Source organism: Trachypithecus francoisi, unplaced genomic scaffold, assembly GCF_009764315.1.
Source record: "Trachypithecus francoisi isolate TF-2019V2 unplaced genomic scaffold, Tfra_2.0 Lachesis_group20, whole genome shotgun sequence".
Classification (NCBI taxonomy): domain Eukaryota; kingdom Metazoa; phylum Chordata; class Mammalia; order Primates; family Cercopithecidae; genus Trachypithecus; species Trachypithecus francoisi.
This window is the reverse complement of record NW_022681466.1, coordinates 51,509,171-51,529,764: the sequence shown is the minus strand read 5'-3', so window position 1 is coordinate 51,529,764 and position 20,594 is coordinate 51,509,171. Positions and strand designations below refer to the sequence as shown.

The 20,594-nt window shown below is 48.1% G+C and overlaps 1 protein-coding gene across 2 annotated transcripts in view; it reads right to left on the bottom strand.

Annotated features, from left to right (window-relative positions):
- The window catches only part of SLC47A1 (solute carrier family 47 member 1), a 48,813-nt gene extending 38,922 nt beyond the window's left edge, over positions 1–9,891 (bottom strand). The window contains exons 1-2 of one of the 2 annotated variants that reach the window (XM_033184322.1): positions 9,628–9,891; positions 1,093–1,194 (exon numbers count right to left, since the gene is read on the bottom strand). In XM_033184322.1, coding sequence (XP_033040213.1) covers positions 1,093–1,194; positions 9,628–9,762 — 237 coding nt within the window. In that variant the 5' untranslated portion in view covers positions 9,763–9,891. The remainder of the gene's footprint in view (positions 1–1,092; positions 1,195–9,627) is intronic. The other variant, XM_033184321.1, reaches the window with a different exon arrangement.
- Between the last annotated feature and the right edge of the window lie 10,703 nt (positions 9,892–20,594).

Here is a 20,594-nt window from a genome sequence, read left to right as displayed (position 1 = left end):
GACACAAAGATCTAGACTTTCACCTTCCAGACTCATTTCTAGATTAGGACTCTCAGTAACACAGACAACTGAGGGGTGGGCATGGGGGGAGTCAGTTCCTCTGAGGAAGTCAGACTTGAATGCCCCTTTTACTGTTCCCCTCCCCAAGCTGTGGGACCAAGAATGGGAACGAGTTCCACGGATTAGAAATAAGATGATGTAGGCCGGGTGCTGTGACTCATGCCTGTAATCCCAGCACTTTGGGAGGCCGAGGCGGGTGGATCACCTGAGGTCAGGAGTTCAAGACCAGCCCAAGCAACAAGGTGAAACCCCCGTCTCTACTAAAAATACAAAAATTAGCCAGACGTGGTGGCAGGCACCTGTAGTACCAGGTACTCAGGAGGCTGAGACAGGAGAATTGCTTGAACCCAGGAGGCAGAGGTTGCAGTGAGCCGAGATTATACCACTGCACTCCAGCCTGGGTTGGAGGGAGACTCTGTCTGAAAAAAAAAAAAAAAGAAATAAGATTCGCAGTGGCTCACGCCTGTAATCCCAGCACTTTCAGAGGCCAAGGCAGGTGGATTGCTTGAACTCAGGAGTTTAAGACCAGCCTGGGCAACATGGTGAAACCCCATCTCTACTAAAAATACAAAAATTAACCAAGTGTGGTGTCACCTGCCTGTAACCCCAGTTACTCAGGAGGCTGAGGCAGGAAAATCGCTTGAACCCGGGAGGCGGAGGTTGCGGTGAGCCGAGATCGTACCATTGCACTCCAGCCTGGGTGACAGAGTGAGACTTTGTCTCAAAAAAAAAAACAAAATAAAATGAAAAAATAGAAATGAGAAGATGTGATAGACAGGAAAATGCCCCCCAAGATGTCCCCATCCCAATCCCCAGAACCTAGGAATCTGCAAGGTTACACGGCATAGGGGAATTAAAGTTGCAGCACCTTGATTTTAGGCCACGAAACCCACTTCAGACTTCTGCACTCCAGCACTGTAAGAGAATAAGTCTATGTAGGTTTCGACCACTGCATTTTGGTGATTTGTTATAGTAGCAGCAAGAGACAAACACAGACCGTGTTGGTAAACCTTCCAGAAAGCCCACACGTACCGCGATCGCCAGCGTGACTGCATCCAGCTCCAGCTTGCCCAGGTGGCCACAGAACACGGAGCTTATGAAGCTGATCAGGAACACCATCAGCTGAACCAAGAACTGGGAAGAGAGGGGAACGGGAAGGGAGGTGAGTGCCCACCATCGCAGGGAAGCCTGGGGCCCCAAGGGTGACCCCGACCCAACAAGTCCAGTCAGAAGTAAAGAAACCCGACTTCAGTGAGCCTCTGCCACCTTTCACAGACAAACGTACAGTTTCTGGGGCTGGGGATGGGAGGCTTTTTGAAATATTAAAACATTTATTTGCAACCACTGGGTCAGAATCACTTTTTTTGAGAACTTCCCAGCCTTTTCGGTTTTTCTTTTTTTTTTTCTGAGGCAGAGTCTCACACTGTCACCCGGACTGGAGTGCAGTGGCACGATCTCGGCTCACTGCAACCTCCGCCTCCCGGGTTCAAGTGATTCTCCTGCCTCAGCCTCCTGAGCAGCTGGGATTATAGGCAGGCGCCACCACGCCCACCTAATTTTTGGATTTCTAGTAGAGACAGGGTTTCACCATGTTGGTCAGGCTGGTCTCGAACCCCTGACCTCATGATCCACCCGCCTTGGCCTCCCACCCAAAGTGCTGGGATTACAGGCATGAGCCACTGCCCCCAACCTGCCTTTTTGGTTTTTTGCTTCAGTTTCTCAAGCCATAGATCACATTAAATTTCCTCTGAAATCTGCAGAGGCGGCCTTCTGGGATAACCCCCTTGTTATCCAAGATTCCTAGTGCAGACTGGAGAGAATGCAGCCTTCAACAACAAGAACTCACTCCAGCAAGGAAGTCCGTAGACCGGAGGAAGCAATGAGATCGTCCATTTGGAGTCCCAATGGGATCCAGACTCTCAGGGTGAAACATTACAGGCCTGCTGAACACCTTGCAATCTAGGAAGCCTCAGATGTGAGGGCAAATTCTGGAATATTGAACCATTCTTCCTCAAAATTCCAGGGGGCAATGCTATGAATTGCTCCACAGTGCTTTCACTACACGATTGGATAATGAGCTTATTTCTGGAGGTTAACTTAAAATCACCTCCTGCCCCTCACCCACTAGACCCAGGCCGTCCAGTATCTTTCTTGAGGAATCCCCTCTCCCCTGGCAGGCTACATGGCCCAAAGTGGGGGGTTCACCTGATCCCTGCTCCCTAGGAGAGAATGGGTGCTTAAGGATTTGCTGCTGCCGCCCCTGCCTGTATCTGCCCCATGGGGCCCTCAATGAAGCTGGTACCCCAGAGTTGGTGATGCTGCTGCTGGTCCAGCCGCAAGGCCGCCTCTCGCCGCCCTCAAGGAGAACAGAATCCTCTGTGCTGAGCCCACAGAAAGGCCCCTCTTTTAGGGTTCCAATGACTTAGCTTCATTGGACCTCCACCAGGCTCACACATAGCCCATCTGCCAGCTCTGCAGCCAACCCAAAATTACTACATCAGGACCTCATCAGGCCCCCAAGCCATGATGTTTCCAATGATCTCCCTCTTTTCTTCCCTAGAATCCACATCTGAGGAGAGACCATTTTCAACTCCTGTGATGGGCCCAGAACTTCAGAGCATGCAAAGCCTGTTCCGGGTGTGTGTGTGTGTGTGTGTGTGTGTGTGTGTTGTAGGAGAATTTTCTTTCTTGTATCAACTCCTACATGATCCAGGCACCTCTCTCACTACCACAGAAGCCTAATGTGAATTTAATCGCCAACAGTCCCCCACTACTGAACATGAGGAACACTTTTGCAATGTTCTGCATGAGTAAGCCAAAATAAGACAGAAGATGGGAATAAAAGGGGGTGGGGTGGAGGTGTCAATAAGAAAGGCTGGGATGAAGAACCAGATGCTGTAGAATCTAAACCTAGAGCCAATGGACGCCCCGTAGGCCTGTACTGGGAATGGTGCCACACGATTTTGGCGTTGTCACCACCCTTACAGATGTCCCCATTAGGTGGAGCTTGGTGTCTCTTTAAATTGTGAATTCATGTACTTTTAAAGGCCACAGGGTCCTTTTTATTTGTAAACTCGGCATCACTTCCAAATCTTTTCAGCTTACTGTGCTTTAAGCTTTTGCATATCATCTGTCACAAATGGTTCTGTTCACAGAATCTGTCTTCTCCTTTCCCACGGAACATCGCATTTCCACTCCACAGCTCCCTGCCTCCCTGCGGGCCACCTGTGAGCTGTTTTTCATGGTTTCACGTGGAAACGTGCTTGGTCTCCCCTACTACCCGATCTTTGGAGTGCCACCCAGATTTTACCATCACAAATTGCACTGCCCTGAGCATCTTTCCCACTTGGGTGGGGGCCCGTCCAAGGGTGGGAATCATTAGATGTCTTGGATACAAAAGGCCAGGAAGTTGAGCTGAGTTAGATTAACCCATGTGAGATGCACCTTCAATGCCAATGCCAGCAAAAATAGTTTTCTGAGAGCTGCTGCGGCTCTGCCAGGGTTACGGCAACAACCCTGTGCTCTGACTGCCTGAGTCGGGCAGCCTCATGTAGCCAGCCCATCCTGAAAGTCCGTGCCAGGGATCTCGGCTTCAGTCCAGATTTACTAACCTCTTTCAGATCTTGGTTTCAAGCCCTTTGGGTGAACACTTGGCCACAGACTGTGGATCATGTACATAAGGGTCACCTGGGAGGCTTTGCCCTGGCCCATTGCAAGCCCCAGGAGGTTAGGCTGGGCTCAGTGGCTCACACCTGTAATCTCAACACTTTGGGAGGCGGAGGCGGGTGGATCACCTGAGGTCAGAAGTTTGAGACCAGCCTGGCCAATACGGGGAAGCCCCGTCTCTACTAAAAATACAAAAAATTAGCTGGGCGCAGTGGTGCACACCTGTAATCCCAGCTACTCGGGAGGCTGAGGCAGGATAATTGTTTGAACCCAGGAGGCAGAGGTTGCAGTGAGTGGAGATCGAACTGCTACACTCCAGCCTGGGTGACAGAGACTCCATCAAAAAAAAAAAAAAGAAAGAAAGAAAGAAAGAAGAAAGAAAGAGAGAGAGAGAGAGAAGAGAAAGAGAAAGAAAGAAAGAAGAAAGAAAGAAAGAAAGAAAGAAAGAAAGAAAGAGAGAGAAAGAAAGAAGAAAGAAAGAAAGAAAGAAAGAAAGAAAGAAAGAAAGAAAGAAAGAAAAGGCCCAGGAGGTCCATGGGGTTGAGGAATCTTCATTTCAGTATATTGCCACGCTCCCTCATACACACCCAGGCAAGATGCATGTGGTCCAGGGTCACACTTTGAGAGTGCTCCAGACCCTCTGGACTGTGCTATCACAGAGCGTATTTCTGTGCCCAGGGAATGAACCAATTCTGGACAAAGGCCTGTTCCGCTAGATGTCTCAGCAGCTGCTGTCTGAAGAACAGCCTGAACTGGCAGTGGCTTGGACAGAGCTGAATGCATGACAGAAATTGCCAGACTGGGCCGGGCATGGTGGCTTATGCCTGCAATCGCAGCACTTGGGGAGGCTGAGGCGGGAGGACTGCTTGAGCCCAGGAGTTCAAGACCAGCCCAGCAACATTTTGTAGAGACCACGTCTCTACAAAAAAATACCAAAAATAGCATGCATGGTGGCATGCACCTGTGATCCCAGCCACTCAGGAGCCTGAGGCATGAAGGATCACTTGAGCTCAGGAGTTTGAGGCTGCAGTGAGCTGCCCACACCACTGCATTCTAGCCTGGGTGACAGAGCAAGACCCTGTCTCAAACAAAGAAACTTCCAGACTGACCGTGCTTCCGTCCCTTCTCGTCACAGCGACCCTGTTCAGATTTTGGCTTGATAACAATAAGCAAACTTGGCAGCCAGATAAAGACCTTCAATGCCTGGCGGCTTTAGAAGTTGCTCTCCAGGGCCAGGCACCTCCAGACAGCCTCTCCTACCCCCTCCCATGACTGCTGAAAGTTCACTCACTGGAGAAAAGCTAAGAGGGCACCTGGGACAGCCCTACTTCCTTTACACGTGAGGAAGCACAGCCCAGGAGGTTTCGCAACCAGCCCAGCTACCTGACTCTCAACTCAGATGGTTACATACACCACTGTCTTTGGAGCACGAAGTACATCCAAGCACTGGGGGAACAGGTGTGAGTTAGACACCATTACTCCATTTCTGCCCCGTGGGACCCACAGTACAGATGGTTCTGACTTACAATTTTTCAACTTTGCAGTGGTGCAAAAGCAATGGACATTCGGTAGAAACTGTACTTGGAATTTGGGATATTGATCTTTTCCGGGGCTAGTAATGTGTAGTCTCAGACTTGCAGTGCCTGTCAGGGCAGTGGGCCACAGCTGCCCATTGGCCCTGCCATCAAGAGTGCAGGCAACTGACACTCTACAGTAGACCGTGTTGCCAGCATTTTTTGGGTATTGTTTTGTGTTTTCGCATCCCATCATAAGCACAAAACAGCCATATGTGTCTCCTGCTTCTGGGGAAAAGAAGGCAGCTATTACTCTTGTAATGGAACTGAAGATAATCGGCCAGCATAGGGGTGGCAAGCCAGTCACGGCTGTCCCACGCAAGTCAGGACTCTTGCAATCCATGATCTCATCCTTTAGAGGCATTTTGACTTAATGATATTTTCAGTGCACGTAACCCCATCGTAAGCCAGGGAGCATCTGTAGAGTAGGGAAAGATGTTCAAAACGCAATAAATTACACAGCTCAAGACGTTTGTGTGATGAGCTATGGGATGCAGCAGAGAATTCAGAGGTTTCTGGGGGAAATGAAGTGGAGCTGAAACCTGCATGATGAGCAAGTCAATGTCAAATAGTCGGGTACCAGACTTGTCTGTAGGGAGGACTTTCCAGGCTGAGGCACTGAAAGGAGGCCTGGGTGGAGGGTGTAACCAGGAGATAGGGACGAGAGATGAGGCTGGAGGGCTGGCCAGGCCCAGGCCACAGAGGGCTTTGCAGGACCAAGGAAAAGGTTCTGAGCAGGAGACATAAGCTCAGATGGGCATTTAAAAAGTGGATCCCTCTGAGAGGTATTTAAGGAGTTAAAGCCAAAGGCCTTGGTGAGGACGGATTGGAGGAGGAAACGGGGAGTAGAGGCGGCGGGGGCTGGACCTCACCCGGCTTTCCTCTGTCCAGCTCCTGCCATCTTTGACTACTTCCTCTCACCCTTTGAATGGGAGGAACCGCCTTCCCTGTAGGTCTTCTCTTCCTCCGGCCTAGGCCTGTCTGTCTCTGACCAGGCTTCTCCTGCAGAATCTGGTGTCAGTAACCACTTCCTGATCAATTATCTTCTCCATTGCCTTCAGGATACAATTCAAAAGGTCAGCTTGCATTTTTTCCTTTGTGTGTCCTGGGTAAAGCGGGTCTCTCGAGATCCCCCACCTCACCCCCCTCAACCTGCCTGTCTTACTTGATATTTCCATCCTGCAGCCCTAGAAGGTCCGCCAGCTCCTTCCCTTACAAGTGGAAACACTTCCCTGAGTTGGGGCCTAGGCTATCCCACCTCTGTTACATCCTGGGCAATGCCCGGGGGTCCACCTTTGGTGTTACTTTTCAGAACTTTTGCTGTTTGAAGTTTCTGGATTCAGCCAGGTAATAATGCGAGGCTGATGACAAAGAGGAGGCACAGCTGGAGTACCTGAGGCCAGGTATCTGCACATTCCTTCCCTTGCAAATCCAGTCTTCCTCAAGCTTTCTCCAAGATGAAATGGACACATCTTTTGAGAAGTAAGCACCATTCAGCTCACACTTTCCATTGTGTTATGGGTTATTCTCTTTACAAAGGCCTCATTTAAAGCCCAGTGAGACCTCAAGGGTCAGGGTTAACTTGAGAGGTCTGGAAGGGAGATGGCGAATAAGAGAGAAAATTACAGAGAGGAGAGCCGGACAGGGCATCTTCCTCATGTTATGCTGGACACTTGGAGTAGAAAGTATTGGACAATGAGCATGGGAAAAGAAAGGGTGGTCTCTCCTTATCCCATGCCCTTTAGCAAACAGAAAACTTTACAGCAGATGGGATTAGAGATGGGAGACAGACCCAAGTGGGTCCACATACACTTCATGAAAGACTAAAACAGGTAGCAAAACTCTACAATCCCATTTTCACAAAGCAGAGACACACACGCACAAAGGACTGGAAGGAAAGCTCCCAAATTACCTCTCAGTGGTGAGATTTCAGAGGGTTTTTTCCTTTTGTTGCTCTTGGTTTTCTCTTTTTTTCTACAGTAAATATGCATGACATTTGTAATAAACACAATGGTATACACACATGTACATACAAAGAGAAAAGGTGAGGTCCCCAGTGCGTCAATCCAGTGCTCATCCCTGGAGAACTGGAGAGGACCCCACATCAAGGGGATCAGGCTACTAGGAGGGCTGGATTTCAGAAACCTGCTCTGTTATTATTATTATTGTTGTTATTATTATTATTATTATTATTGCTATACTATTAAAGCAATAACAGGCTGGGCAAGGTGGCTCATGCTTATAATCCCAGCTCTTGGGAGACCGAAGGCAGGAGGATTGCTTGAGCCCAGGAATTCAAGTAATGGGCAACACAAGGAGACCCTATCTCTAACCCAAAACACAAAAATTAGCCAGGCATGGTGGTGTGTGCCTGTAGTCTCCACTACTTCGGAAGTTGAGGCTGCAGTGAGCTGTGATCGCACTACTGCACGCCAGCCTGGCCAACAGATCAAGACCCTGTCTCAAAAAAATAAATATATAAAACAATAACAGCCTTAGAAAGCCCCTTCTTACAGCAGCTCTGTGAGGGAGTGTTAGGACAAGACACGATTATTATCTCCATTTTACAGATGACTACGCAGAGACCAGAAGAGGTTAAGAGGCTGTTTCAATCTGCGCAGCTGCTTCCTGACTTTTGGAGGTCAAAGCAGGGCATGCAGCCCCAGGTCTTGAGATTCCAAATCATGAGGTTTTTTTATTTTTGTTTTTTGGAGACAGAGTTTTGCTCTTTTTGCCCAGGCTGGAGTGCAACGGCGCTATCTCGGCTCACTACAACCTCCACCTCCCAGGTTCAAGCGATTCTCCTGCCTCAGCCTCCCAAGTAGCTGGGATTACAGGCATCTGCCACCATGCCTAGCTTTTTTTTTTTTTTTTTTTTTTTGCATTTTTAGTAGAGACGGGGTTTGTTAGCCAGGATGGTCTCGATCGCTTGACCTCGTGATCCGCCTGCATCGGCCTCCCAAAGTGCTGGGATTACAGGCGTGAGCCACCAGGCCCGGCCATGACCAGGCTGGAGTGCAGTGGCACGATCTGGCTCACTGTAACCTCCGCCTCCCAGGTTCAAGCGATTCTCGTGCCTCAGCCTCTGGAGTAGCTGGGACTACAGGCGCCCGCCACCACGTCTGGCTAATTTTTGTATTTTTAGTAGAGACGGAGTTTCACCATTTTGCCCAGGCTGGTCTCAAACTCCTGACCTCAAGTGATCCACCCGCCTCGGCCTCCCAAAGTGCTGGGATTACAGGCGTGAGCCACCGGGCCCGGCTCCAAATCATGAGTTCTTTCTGGTCTGTGAGAAAGCATCGCTAATGGATCTTCATTCTATGGCTTTGACTTCGGCATTACTCTTGCTGTCCTGCACACCACAGCGTGTGCCACAATATCCCACAAACCACCGAGTCCCCACTCCAGGGGCAGCCCGCGCAGGTGCAGAATGTGGGCCTCAAAGTCAAAAGGTTATTCACGCCTTAAGTGCATACCGGTCGCTTCTTGTGCAAGCGTCCTACCCTCTCGGTTTGAAAACCACCCAAGCGGACAGGAGAACGTGGATAGGATTATATTTTTGTGGTTTTAAAAACCACGTTACTTTTAGGAGACAAGGCAGAAACAGCCCTAACCTAATGATTAAAAAGAAAAGAATCCCACAGATAAGAACACCTCGATCCCACAAAGAACCACATTAAAACCCCTTTTTTCTTTTACATACATAATTACTGGCACGGAGGGGGCGGTATAGGATGCCTCTGGTTTCCTCGGTAGAGGTTGACTTAATTCTGAAGAAATCATTTCGCAACTCTAAGTCCAGGACAGACCACGCACCTCCTCCTCCATGCTTCGGGATTATTTAGATCGCTGAGCTCCCGAACTTTTTACCGCTAATTTTCAAAGAAATAAGTTCCCTCGTGTTTCGAAGTTCAGGCAACTTGTGCTTTGTTGGTTGGAATCAGCTCCCAGAGAAGGCACCCCCGGATGCAAATGCAGCCTGGACCTGGGTGAGCCCCGTTAGGCGCAAAGGTCCCAGCTCCCCGGTGTCTCCTGGCGTAGGAGGCGGGAGCCGCCGGCCTCTCCGAGCCAACGTGCGCCTAGGCGCATGCCACCCGTGCCCGCAGTACCCCGCGGGGCTCCCAGTCGGGTGGTGCGGAGCGGAGGGCGGCCGGGACGTAGGCGGAGGAGCTGGGGTGCCCGCCCGGCTCCTGGCACTAAGCTCCCCGGCGCCCGCCCGCGGCCAGCTCGCTCTATCCCCAAACTCCGCCAAGTCACCCGGGGAGGCAGGACTCACCAGGCCCCCAGCTCGCCGGGACCGGCCTCCCACCGAGGCCACCTTACTCACCGCCGGGCCCGCCAGGACCAAGAGCGCCCGCAGCTCCTCTCGGAAGGCGGACAGCCGCAGGCAGCGCGACCCACGGAGCTCAAGGGTGGCCTCCGGGCCTCCGCGCACCGGCGCGGGCTCCTCAGGATCCTCCATGTGACTGGCGCGCTGCGGCCGGGTAGCGCAGAGGCAGGCAGTGGGGAGCGCGCAGCGCAGCCCGCTCTGCAGTCCCCGCCCCGGCCGCCCGCCTAGAGCCCGCCCCGCGCCTGGCGCCCGGGGGCCCGACTGAACGCGCAACCAGGCAGCCTGCGACCTTAGGCGCACCCTTTGCACCTTTTTCTGCACCACTGAGGACGCCTGCGGGTCTTGCAAAGACCAAGGAACTCCTGCACTTGGAAGGCAAAGTTTGAAAAAGCTCTGGAAACTAACGGAATGCGCTCCGGGGGCTGGGTCCGCCAAGTCTCGCGGACGCCAGGACTCACCCCGGCTCTGCACCTCCGCTGGGAGTTTCAGGTTCTGAATGACCTGGCCTGGAAGGACTCAGAGGCCTCGAGCGGTGACTACGTTAGCACCCCGCGGGGTGTATGGGTTGGGCGCATTTACTGTGCAGATTGAGTTGGGTACACGCTTTGATGCTGGTTTGGATGTTGCATACTCCTCTCCTTTCATCAGTGGTTCCATTAGAGAACTTAGAATCTACCAGGATAGAGCAACATGCTCCCATTTGCCAAGTTGCACAGTTGGTGCCGGCTGGTCGTGTTGGAAGTTTATCCATCAGCCTGCTGTGGGAGTACAAGAGGCTGTGGCCCAGAAGGGCATGGGCAGCGCGCTTTCCTCCCAGAGCCTCAGCTTCCTCATCTGCAAACGTGAAAGAACATCTCATCGCCAGCTGTGAAGACTGGGGTTGCCTGGGCGGAGGACCTGAGTCAGTGCCACCTGCCCTCAGCTTGGCACCAGCCATTACCTAATGTGTCAGTTACCAGGACAAGAATGATTTCTGTAATAGTCAAAATTCCTTCCATTGTAAGTGATCCAATGTAAGTAAAGAAAACGGAAAACAAATTTTTTGGCTCACATAATCAGGAAGTGTGGATTCAGGGAATTTTTTTTTTTTTTTTTTTTGAGACGGAGTCTCACTCTGTCCCCCAGGCTGGAGTGCAGTGGCACCATCTCGGATCACTGCAAGCTCCGCCTCCAAGGTTCACGCCTTTCTCCTGCCTCCGGAGTAGCTGGGACTACAGGCGCCCACCACTACGCCCGGCTAATTTTTTTTGTATTTTTAGTAGTGAAGGGGTTTCACCGTGTTGACCAGGATGGCCTCGATCTCCTGAATTCGTGATCCTCCCGTCTCGGCCTCCCAAACTGCTGGGATTACAGGCGTGAGCCACCGCGCCCGGCCGCATTCAGAGATTTAAAAACAAGATCATTCGGCCTGGTGAAACACCAGGCCAACATGGTGAAACACCGTCTCTACCGAAAATTAGCTGTGCGCCGAGGCGCGCGCCTGTAATCCCAGCTACTAGGCAGGCTGAGGCAGGAGAATTGCTTGAACCGGGAGGCGGTGGTTGCAGTGAGCCGAGATCTCGCCACTGCACTCCAGCCTGGTGGCAGAGGGAGAATTCATGTAAAAAAACACACACACACAAACAAGATCGTCCCTCTCCCCATCTCGGTCCCTCTCCTCCCTTCTCCTTGCCACTTGGGATTCTTTCCGTGGTTTCTCTTCCTCCTCTGCAGGCAGCCTTTCTCTTCCTGTGCAGGTTACAGTGGTGGGTGGCCTCTGATGCCCTCGTTTCTATCTTTCCCATCTGTTAAACCAGAAAGTAAGGCCCTCCCCTCCTCTCTTCTGGCTCCAAACTAACAAACAAAAAACTGGGAGAAAATCTGGTTGGCCCTGCTTGGGTTTCTTGCCCACCTCTGGAACAATCGCCCTGGGTGGGAAAATAGGGTCTGATGTTTGGCTTGCCCTGGACCATGCACCCAGCTTTGTACCTACAGGGTAGAATTAGGCGCCCTGTGACTGGTCTCGCCCCACGAGGACTGTAGGTATGGAGTAGAGAAGTTTTCCAAAAGACCAGACAAATATCCAAGGATGTTCACTAGATCTGTGATCACTGCTGTTCTTTGATAATCTTCTGGAAGTCCTGACTGATGTAATAAGACAGGAAATGGAAATGTAATGTACAATATTAGGAAAGAAAAGGCAAAGGGATTACTCACATTAGAAATTGCCAGACTGGGCCAGGCACAGTGACTCATGTCTGTAATCGTAACACTTTGGAAGGCCGAGGTGGGAGGATCACTTGAACCCAGGAGTTTCGAGACCAGCCTGGGCAACACAGTGAGACCCCATCTCTTAAAAAATAATTCCACACATTGCCGGGCGCGGTGGCTCAAGCCTGTAATCCCAGCACTTTGGGAGGCCGAGACGGGTGGATCACGAGGTCAGGAGATCGAGACCATCCTGGCTAACACGGTGAAACCCCGTCTCTACAAAAAATACAAAAAACTAGCCGGGCGAGGTGGCGGGCGCCTGTAGTCCCAGCTACTCCGGAGGCTGAGGCGGGAGAATGGCGTGAACCCGGGAGGCGGAGCTTGCAGTGAGCTGAGATCCGGCCACTGCACTCCAGCCTGGGTGACAGAGCAAGACTCCGTCTCAAAAAAAAAAAATTCCACACAACCCAACCCAAAGAAATAAAATATGAAGAAAAACTAATAGAATTGATAAAGGGGTTTAATAAAGTTGCTACATAGAAGTTCTTCAACAAGTCATATCAGTCCTTTGTATTGGTAATAACATATATGAAAATACTAAAAGAAATCCTTCACAATAGCAACAAAAAACAAAAGGTCCATGTGATGCAGAGCATAACCCCTCACTCCTTAAAGATGGATTGTACATAGTGACTTCCTTCCAAAAAGTTGAGCAGGAAAATTAATTTTCAATTAACATATTAGGTTTTAGTCCACTTCTGTGTATTCCATTATTTTAAAATGTAATAGAATGATTCTAAAAGCAATTGATAGTGTAAACAGGAAAAGATATAACAAAAACTCTGAAAAAGAAAAGGAAGGAGGAAAGAAGTAGCTCTGTTGGCTGATAAATAGCTTTTAAAACAATGTGTGGTTGGCTGAGCTTGGTAGCCCACACCTGTAGCCCCAGCACTTTGGGAGGCTGAGGTGACAGGATTGACTGAGCCCAGCAGTTTGAGGCTGCAGTCAGCTATGATTGCACTACTGCACTCCACTTCGGGGCAGCAGAGTAAAACCCTATCTCAATAAAAAACAAAAAACAAAACAATTAAAAAAACAAAGAACCCTGTTGTTAGGATTTTGATTGACATTGCATTATATCTGCAGATTTATTCAGAAAGAATGCACCTCATGAAAATACTGTCTTCTAGTTAAATCATATCCCTAGTCTAATCAGTACTTATCTAGGGAATGGGACACTCACTGGACTAGGGATATGATGAATTTGTTATTGATGCTTGATAAATAGTCATAATTATGTTCATATATGGTTCTTAACTTGCTGAAATATATTATTAAAAGCATGTATTAAAGTTGAATTTTATCAGTTTGTTTTGTTTTGTTTTGGGACAGGATCTGTCTCTGTCGCCTAGGCTAGAGTGCAATGGTTTGATCTCGCCTCAAAGCAGCCTCAACCTCCCTAGCTCAAGCAATCCTCCCACCTTAGCCTCCTGAAGAACTGGGACTACAGCCATGTGCCACCAAACCCGGCTAATTTTGTTTTCTTTTTCCTTTTTTTTTTTTTTTTTTGAGACAGAGTTTCACTCTTGTTGCCCAGGCTGGAGTGCAATTGTGCGATCTTGGCTCACTGCAACCTCCGCCTCCTGGGTTCAAGCAACTCCCCTGCCTCAGCCTCCTGAGTAGTAGCTGGGATTACAGGCATGTGCCACCATGCCCGACTAATTTTGCATTTTTTTTTTTTTTTTTAGTGAAGATGGGGTTTCTCCATGTTGGTCAGGCTGGTCTCAACCTCAGGTGATCCACCTGCCTAGGCCTCCCAAAGTGCTGGTATTACGGGCATGATCCACCATGCCCGGCTTGTTTTCATATTTCTTATAGAGACAAAGAGGTCTCACTATATTGCCCAGGCCGGTCTCAAACTCCTGGGCTCTAAGCGATCCTCATGCCTTGGCCTCCCAGAGTGCTGGGATTACAGGCATGAGCCACTGTGCTCACAGATTTTTTTTTCTTTTAGTATTAATTGAAATAATAATATTTTTCTTCTCTTTTTGCTTGTTAATATAAGTTCATTGTAGATTTCCTAATGTGTAGCTGTCACTGATTCCTGGAGTAAACTTCCCTTATTCCTAATAGTATACTATAACAGGTATATAGTGGCAGATTTATTGCTAATATCCAGGATTTTTATATTTATTTATTTTTATAGAGACAGGGGTCTCACTATGCTGCCCAGGCTGGTCTTGAAATCCTGAACTCAAGCAGTCCTCCTGCCTTGGCTTCCCAAAGTGCTGGGATTACAGGCGTGAGTCGCTGCGCCCGGCTTCCGTCTATCTTTAGGCTCCATAATTTTTCAAATACCATAAGAATGATCTGTTTCTTGAAGGTTTGAAGGCCACTCACCTAGAGGACCATCTGATGCCTTTATAGAAGGGGAATTTTATTTAAAAATAAGAAAAAAAGTAAAAAGTTTTCTATTTACTTAGAAGTTGCTGGTCTATTCAGGGTTTTTTTTTAACCTCTTCTTGAATTAATTTTGGTCACTCGTGATAAATGTTTATTGATTGCTGCTGTAACACATTACCACAAATTTAATGGGTTACAATAACATAAAGTTACTATTTAACAGAGGTCAGAAGCCTGAAATGGGTTTTGTGGGGCTGAAATCAAGGTGTTGGCAGAGCTGCTTTCTTGCTGGGGCTCAGGAAGAATCCATTCCCTTGCCTGTTCCTGCTTCTAGATGCCACCTCCCTCTTTCTCCATCTCCAAAGCGCATCACTGCAGCCTCTCTTCTTTCATCACGTCTCCTTTTTCCAGCTTTTACTCTCTTGTCCTCCTCTCAGAAAAAGAGATTCCATTAGGCCCACCCGATAACCCAGAATAACCTTTGCATCTTACGATCCTTGCAGTAATCACATCTCCAAGTCCCTTTGCCACGCAAGGTTACGTATTCACAGGTTTCAAGACTTAGGATGGGGACATCTTTGGGGGGCCTTGTTCAGCATCTCATACTCACCATGTTCTGACCACGTCTCCGTCTTCCCTGTATTCTGATTAGCTTTTCATTTTCTAGTGGGTACTTATTCAGGACATTGTGGCGTGTGCTTTCTGAATGTTTGCAGCCATCGTATTTTACACATTCCCATGCTTCTAGCGTTACATGTTACAGGTGAAAACTCCAAACACTCCGATTCTCAATCTCTCTCTTTTTTTTTTTTTTTTTGAGATGGAGTCTCACTCTGTCGCCCAGGCTGAAGTACAGAGTGTAATGGCACGATCTCAGCTCACTGCAACCTCCACCTCCCAGGTTCAAGCGATTCTCCTGCTTCAGTGTCCCGAGTAGCTTGGATTACAGACATATGCCACCATGCCTGGCTAACTTTTTTTGTATTTTTAGTGGAGATGGGGTTTCACCATGTTGGCCAGGCTGGTGTCGAACTCCTGACCTCAAGTGATCCATCCGCCTCGGCCTCCCAAAGTGCTGGGATTACAGGCGTGAGCCACCGTGCCCAGCCCCAATTCTCTTTTTTGTTTTTGAGATGAAGTCTCACTCTTTTGCCCAAGCTGGAGTGGCTAGATCTCGGCCCATTCCAACCTCCACCTCCTGGGTTCAAGCAATTCTCCTGCCTCAGTCTCCTGAGTAGCTGGGACTACAGGCATGTGCCACCAGCCTGGTTAATTTTTGTATTTTTAGTAGAGATGAGGTTTCACTATGTTGGCCAGGCTCTTCTCGAACTCCTGACCTCATGATCTGCCCACCTCGACCTCCCAAAATGCTGGGATTACAGGCGTGAGCCACTGCACCCGGCCCTCAATACTCTTTTTATTGTAGACTTGATGGTGGTCATTATGGCTAGATCCCCAACATTCCTTTCACCCCAAGTGGCTCACTTTAGCCAGGCACAAGAATCTCATTTTCCTTCTCAGGGCCCTATGTAGGAATGGACATGCATGACCCAATTCTATTTAATGTATTTATATGTATATTAGAGACAGAGTCTCACTATGTTGCCCAAGCTCATGATCCAATTCTAGCCATGAATCTTGAGTGAAAATCTAATGGGGTTTCTGGAAAAGGTTTCCTATTTCTAACAGTCAGACAAGAAAAAGGCCCCTATCTTCTCCTTCAGATGTTGCGGTGTCCAAATTTTTTTTTTTTTTTTTTTTTTTAGACAGAGTCTCACTCTTTTGCCCAGGCTGGAGTGCAGTATGTGATCTTGGCTCACTGCAACCTCTGCTTCCTGGGCTCAAGAGGTCCTCCCACCTCAGTCTCCCAAATAGCTGGGACCACAGGAGCCCATCACCAAGCCTGGCTAATTTTTGTATTTTTTTGTAGACACAGGGTTTCACCATGTTGTCCAGGCTGGTCTCGAACTCCTGAGCTCAAGCAATCCACCTGCCTTGGCCTCCCAAAGTGCTGGAATTACAGGCGTGAGCCACCACACCCAGCAGTATCTAAATGTTATGCCTGGAAGCGCTACAGCCATAATGCTGCTGGCCCTAGGATAAAGCCAATATTGGAAAAGGGCAAAGCCAAGAGAATCACAGATATTAAATGAAGACAGAGAGGGAGAGAGCAAGGGAGGCAGAGAGTATAAACAGGTGATGGTAAAAGGCAAATATCTATTTTTGGCAAGAAAGGGGAAGGCTTTTTAAATTTAGATACACGGGGTAGCACAGTGGCTTACGTCTGTAATCCCAGCACGTTGAAAGGCTGAGGCAGAAGAATTGTTTGAGCTTGGGAGTTCAACACCAGCATGGGCAACATGGTGAAACCCCATCTCTACAAAAAAAAAAAAATACAAAAATTAGCCAGGTGTGGTGGCACGGGCCTGTAGTCCCAGCTACTTGGGAGGCTGAGGTGGGAGGATCACTTGAGCACAGAGGGGGGTGCAGGCTGCAGTGAGCTGTGATTGTGCCACCGCACTCCAGCCTAGGTGACAGAGTGAGGCCCTGCCTCAAAAAATAAATAAATGCACTTAGTCACACAGAAAGAGAGCCAACTTTTTCAGTTTTGTTCACTTTGCCACAAATCATCAAGGAAAACACAGAACTCAAAACTGACCAATTGGTTGATCTACAGGCATCAAAGGCTGTTCTCCATTCCAGGGAAAGAAACGGCCCTTTTCTAATTGAGTAACTTGTGCTCACACTGTGTATAAACAACAAAGACAAAACTGAGGAGCCAGGAGACATTGGGATCTCCAAGATAAACACATAAACCAAAACAAGAGCAACAAAAATCCACCACCAATAGTCAGAATTCCTGTTCAGTCCGCTGTCTGGCAGAGATCGCCTAATGGTCAGATCATGAAAACCTCACTGAATGGGGCATAAGTCGCTGTATACAAATCAGAACCCAAGCCAGAAACAGACCTGGCCAAGAATCAGACAGAATCTAGAAAGTAAAACAGAAATAAAGCCAGCAAACAGTCAAAAAAAACACAGGAGGCCTGGCACGGTGGCTCACGCCTGTAATCCCAGCACTCTGGGAGGCCGAGGCGGGCGAATCATCTGAGGTCTAGTGAAACCCTGTCTCTACTAAAAATACAAAAAATAGCTGGGCATGGTGGTACGCGCCTGTAATCCCAGCTACTCAGGAGGCTGAGGCAGGAGAACGGCTTGAACCTGGGAGGCGGAGGTTGCAGTGAACCGAGATCACGCCACTGCACTCCAGCCTGGGGAACAAGAGTGAAACTGTCTCGAAAAAAAAAAAAAAAAAAAAAACAGGATTCTTGAGAGTTAAGGTTTATTGCCTCATAAAATTCATCCTTATTGGGAGGATCAAAGGATGAAATGAGTGTAAAAGTGCACTGTGAGACTCTTTTTTTTTTTTTTTTTTGGAGACAGGGTTTCACTCTGTCACCCAGGCTGGAATGCGGTGGCATGATTTCGGCTCACTGTAGCCTCAACCTCCTAGGCTCAAGTGATCCTCCCACTTCAGCCTCCTTAGAAGGGATTACAGGCACTCACCACCATGCCTGGCCAATTTTTTAGTTTTTGTAGAGATGAGGTCTACCTATGTTGCCCAGGCGAGCCTCAAACTCCTGAGCTCAAGTGATCCTCCAGCCTGCGTTTGCCAGAGTGTTGGGATTACCGACGTGAGCAGCCATGCCTGCCTGTGAACCCTATTGAGGAATGCAAAACAAGCCATCACTATTAACATCATCATCTCCAAGTTATAGGAGCTTTAGAAATGATCTAGGTTCATTTGTGCACTTGGACAAACCGCCCCTGCAGCTCCAGTAGATCAGTGCCTCCAGGCTTTCTGGGTGGACCCTTCCCAGTGGGAGAAAAAACCAGAGGCAGATGGTTTTATTAGACAAGGGAAGAATGTTATCTGCACAACAATTGCACGGTCAGACTTCAGGGAATGGATTTCCAAATGAGAAAACACTACAGGTTTTTGAAGAAAAAACGAAAGATAAGATTACCAAAGTTACTATCTGTCTGTTAATGATACGAAAAAAAGAAAAAAACAGCGAAAATTTCACATGAAAATCGTATCCATAAAGGTCATAACACATCTTCAGATATTAGCATTACAAAAATCAGAGAGAAGAATTTCAGGTCAGGGAGTCAACAACTTCCAGGAACGACTCAAGTTTCACTGATTTGGGATACTGGGACTTAACAGAGTGACCCTGGTTTTTTTGGTTTGATCTGGTTTATCTCAGAGCCCAGTGTTTGCTTTGTAATTTTCTCCTAACTGTGGGGTGTGATGCATGCACTTAGCCACCACCGTAGCAGTTCAAAGCGTCAGGTTTTGGGGTTTTATTTCTTTATTTTTTGTTTATTTTTGTTTTGAAACAGAGTCTCACTCTGTTGTCCAGGCTGGAGTGCAGTGGCACGATCTCGGCTCGCTGCAAGCTCTGCCTCCTGGATTCAAGGGATCCTCATGCCTCAGTCTCCCAAGTAGCTGGGACTGCAGGCACACGCCACCATGCTTGGGTAATTTTTGTATTTTCAGTAGAGACAGGGTTTCACCATGTTGGCCAGGCTGGTCTCAAACTCCTGACCTCAAGTGACCTGCCCACCTATGCCTTCCAAAGTGCTAGGATTACAGGTGTGAGCCACTGTGGCCAGCCTGTTTTTTGTTGGTGGTGGGTTTTTTTGTTTTGTTTTGTTTCTTGAGACAGCATCTTGCTCTGTCACCCACTTTGGAGTGCAGTGGTACAACCATGGCTCACCGCAACCTTTACCTCCCTAGCTCAAGTGATCTTCCCACTTTAGCCTCCCAAGTAGGCTCATGCCACCACGCCCAGCTAATATGTTGTTGTTGTTGTTGTTGTTGGTAGAGATGGAGTTTTGTCATGTTGCCCAGGCTGGTCTCTAATTCCTGCACTAAAGTGATCCTCCCACCTTGGCCTCCCAAAGTGCTGGGATTACAGACATGAACCATGGAGCCTGGTCATGAATTTAAATCTTATGTGATTCCTCCTCTTTGAAACTTAATAACCATGTGGCAAACATTCCTAAACATGTGGTTGCCTCTCGAGGAACACATAAACAATGAAAAGTGGCAAAATCAAGGTAATTCCAATCCACATGTATGAGAAACTCTGTCTCCAAGTTGCCCAACCTGCTAAGGTCACTCTATCATCTAAAATCAAAATGAAAATGGTTGAATCCCAGCTTACCTATAGTGGGAAACCCAACACCCTTCCCCATAATCGCTCCAAAACAGGCTTGTGGTGGTGGGTTAGACAAGGGGCATTGGTGATTGGTTTAGGCAAACCAGGATCAACCCCTTGAAACTTAGATATGCTTACATATGCCTAAGTGAAATGAATGATAGCAGCCATAGAAAGGAATGAGAGGGAGGAATTAGGATTATTTTGTTATTATAAAGCACTTGTATTACCTGTGAAGTGACATATTGTTATTTGAAAGTGGACTTGAAATAATTATAAATGTATATTGCAAACTTTTGGGGAACCACTGAAAAAAGTTCTTTAAAATAGAAAAAGAAACATAGGCTAGGCAAGGTGGCTCATGCCTGTAATCCCAGCAATTTGGGAGCTGAGGTGGGAGGATTGCTTAAACCCAGGAGTTCCAAACCAGCCTGCGCAATGTAGCAAGATCTCATCTCTATTAAAATAATAATAATGATAATAATAAAATAAAGCTATTTTAAATATAAAGACACATCTAGATTAAAGGCAAAGGGATGGAGAAAGAGATATTATACTAACACTTATCAACAGAAAGCAAGGGTTAGCTATACTGACTTCAGACAGATTTCAGAGCAAAGAAAGGGATATCTTTATAAGGGTATTACACAATGGTAAAGGAGTTAATGCATAGCCATCTTTTTTTTTTTTTTTTGAGACAGGGTCTTGCTCTCTCTGTGTCACCCAGGCTTGAGTGCACTGGTACGATCTCGGCTCACTGCAACCTCAAGCGGTCCTCTCACCTCAGCCTCCTGAGTAGCTGGGACTATAGGCACATGCCACCATGCTTGGCTAATTTTTGTATTTTTTTGTAGAGATAGGAGTTTGCTATATTACCGAGGCTGGTCTCAAACTCCTGGACTCATGCAATCTGCCCACCTCGGCCTCCCAAAGTGCTTCACCCAGCCCCATATCAATCCTTAATGTGTGAAGCAAAAACTGGTAGAACTACAAGAAGAAATACGTGAATCCACTATTATTAGTTGAAGATTTCAACACCCCTCTATCAAAAATGAACAGATCCAGCGAGCAGAAGCTCAGTAACTCAATAGCACCACCAGTCAAGTGGATATATGAGTATTTGTAGGCTGCTTCACCCAGCAG